Genomic DNA, 2,677 nt, shown 5'->3' on the forward strand with positions numbered 1-2,677 from the left:
TCTTCCTAACTCAACTCTGCTCCTACTAGCCTCTCTGGTGCTTTTGGGATTAATCTCCCCAACTCTCTTCACCTAGGGCTTGAAACTTCCAACACAACCCTCCTCCCAGTCTTATTCCCTATTACCTGAAGAAAGTCTATCCTCTTTACATACACTCATAACCATTTATCAAGAGTAGATTTTCCCTGAGTTGAGCTCAATCCATTTCCTTGTTTGATTTAAACCCTTCCTGCCCTAGCCCCTCTAACCCAAAAGAAAGACATCTCCACTCCTTACTAGAACTTTGAGGAGAATTAAGTAATTCTCCAATCCCTTCCCTACCTCCCATTCCAAAGGAATTCCCAACTAAAAAGACTTTGGCTGAAGGGCCCAGTCTTCTCATCCTCACCTCACAATCCCACTATTGCCCTACCCTACCCATTCAACCCCAGTTCAGAGACAGAGAGGAGACATCCTTGTTCAAATCAAGCCCCGGGTTTGAGGGAAGAAAGAAGATAAAGACAATTTTTTTCTTTTTTTGGGGGGGTGGGGGGTGGGGGGTGGGGTTTAGTGATAACAGATCATAGGAAAGTTCACCCCTCGGGCATTTAGCATTTTGTGATTTGGAGGAAATTAAGAGAGGGGTGTGACAAAGCAAACTCCCCCTCAACCCCATAGCACAAATACACTGTGGTCCCCCGCCTCCATCCAGTCCCCCTATCCCCAAAGACTCCAGTTGGGAGCTCGACCATCTCTCTACCATAGGCACATGCTAATGCCCCTGAGTGGGTTCCTCTGGTGGTGGTGGTGCTGCTGCTGCTGGTACTGCTGTGGAGGGTGTTACCAGGCTCCCCAGATGTTTCGCCACCAGGGTCTCCTCAAGTGCCGATGTCGCATGCTCTTCAATGACCTGAAGGTCTTCTTGCTTCGGCGCCCACCGCCGGCCCCGCTGCCCATGCACGGTGACCCCCAGCCTCCTGGCCTGGCAGCCAACAACAACACCCTCCCAGCCCTGGGTGCTGGTGGATGGGTGGGCTGGAGGGGTCCTCGAGAAGGGGTCGGTGGGGAGATCCCTCCTCTGCCACCTCCACCACCTTTGCCACCCTCCTCTGCAGAGGATGACTGGGGTGGCCAGGTTGTGGATCCACCTGCCTCCCTGCTCAGCAGCACTTCCTCAGATGACTTCTGTAAAGGGAAGGCTGAGGACCGCTATTCACTTGGCAGCAGCCTGGACAGTGGCATGAGGACCCCACTCTGCAGAATCTGCTTCCAGGGCCCTGAACAGGTGAGTTTATTTCCTTATCTTACCCCCCTGGCAACCTCTGAGTCTTGAAGATGAATAGCTACTAACAAATATTTTAGCTGACCCCTAACTTAGGCCCTGGAGAGGCCAGGTTCCAATATTCTTTACTTCAAAAACCCAGGGGACACATGAGTTTCAAGAACTTGTCAGGGGGTTGATTCCTCTCTTTATGGCTGCCAGGTGGCCAAGGGTTGAAATCCTTTGTGTCTCTACTTCCTAGTGGTATGTTACCAGTCTTGGAGGAAAAGGAATAGTGAGAAATGATTCTGGAAGTGACTACTTTGGTGTTACTGGTATATTTTAGTTGTCACATTTCCCTTAATACATGATATAACCTCAGCCCCACTTAGAATGCTTCTTCAGCAACTTCAGACTCAAGGATCAGGGGTCCAGAAGACACTTTAGGATTAGGATACTGAAGCCTATTAGCAATGATATTTTTTCATGACTCCCTTTGGATATCTGACTCTATCAAGAGGACACCTCATATCTCAAGAGTAAGCTCACACTTGACTTTTCTGCCTCTGAAAGTTCTCCAAGACCCCTCTGACTTCCCTCAGCAGATGCTATACTTTTTATTTTTGAGCAAATCCCTGCCTTAACACCTTGTTTTCCAGGGCACCATCTTCTTACAACCATATTAGGCTACAAAGGATTAAACAGTTTGTTCAAACAAGCTTTGGTTGGTTTTCCTCCCCACCTCCTCCATGACTACAGACGGAGATTTAAGTTTTTCTAAATAGAAAGCTGGGATGGAGGGATATGGAGGAAGAGTGTTTTGGCAAGTCTCCATCTTTCTGGAGAACCTAAAACTGATGGGTTCAGCAATAGCTTTTGAATAGTCTATATTAGGAAACCAATGAGAGTTAAGCCTTGAGTAGAAAAACTTTCTAAAGTCTGAGGTCCATTCAATGAAGTTTTTTGGCAAAAGGAATACCCATTCTCACTGATGGGATTTTGGCCATAGTTCCTACTTCCTTGCTCCTCTATTCTGCCACCCTGCCCCACTTCTCCTAGACTTACTATTTATCCAAAATCCTGAAACAATTCTTGTCTTTTGGACTATCTAGCACACCTTGGAAGTAGCCATATGTTTCTTCAGAGTCCTGAGTTGTGCCAGTTCTTGCCAAGAGAACTCTTAGATTAAAGATTCCAATAGAGAGACCTGAGTACTGGGTCCACCCCTATAAAGAGAGTGATGAACTGGGGATGCTGAAGAAGAAAAAAACTGGTTAAAACAAAATAAAACTTGAGAGTTTTTTGGAGTATGAAAAGTCACCAATTTGGGCTTCTTGGCCATTGGAACATCCCACAGATGCCCTTCCTACTATTTCCCAGTGCCACATATATCTGCTTTGAGCATTAAATTTGTTAGAAAATAGTCTGCAAATTCAC

General features: G+C 46.7%; 1 protein-coding gene across 1 annotated transcript; it reads left to right on the forward strand.

Moving 5' to 3' along the window:
* Positions 1-748: 748 nt before the first annotated feature.
* On the forward strand, positions 749-1,264 carry LOC123255543 (E3 ubiquitin-protein ligase MARCHF4-like; the record flags this gene model as incomplete). Its single annotated transcript, XM_044684317.1, has 1 exon — positions 749-1,264. A coding segment is annotated over exon 1 (516 nt), but the record flags the coding sequence as incomplete, so codon positions are not given.
* Between the last annotated feature and the right edge of the window lie 1,413 nt (positions 1,265-2,677).

This window comes from Gracilinanus agilis, unplaced genomic scaffold, assembly GCF_016433145.1.
Source record: "Gracilinanus agilis isolate LMUSP501 unplaced genomic scaffold, AgileGrace unplaced_scaffold483, whole genome shotgun sequence".
Classification (NCBI taxonomy): Eukaryota; Metazoa; Chordata; class Mammalia; order Didelphimorphia; family Didelphidae; genus Gracilinanus; species Gracilinanus agilis.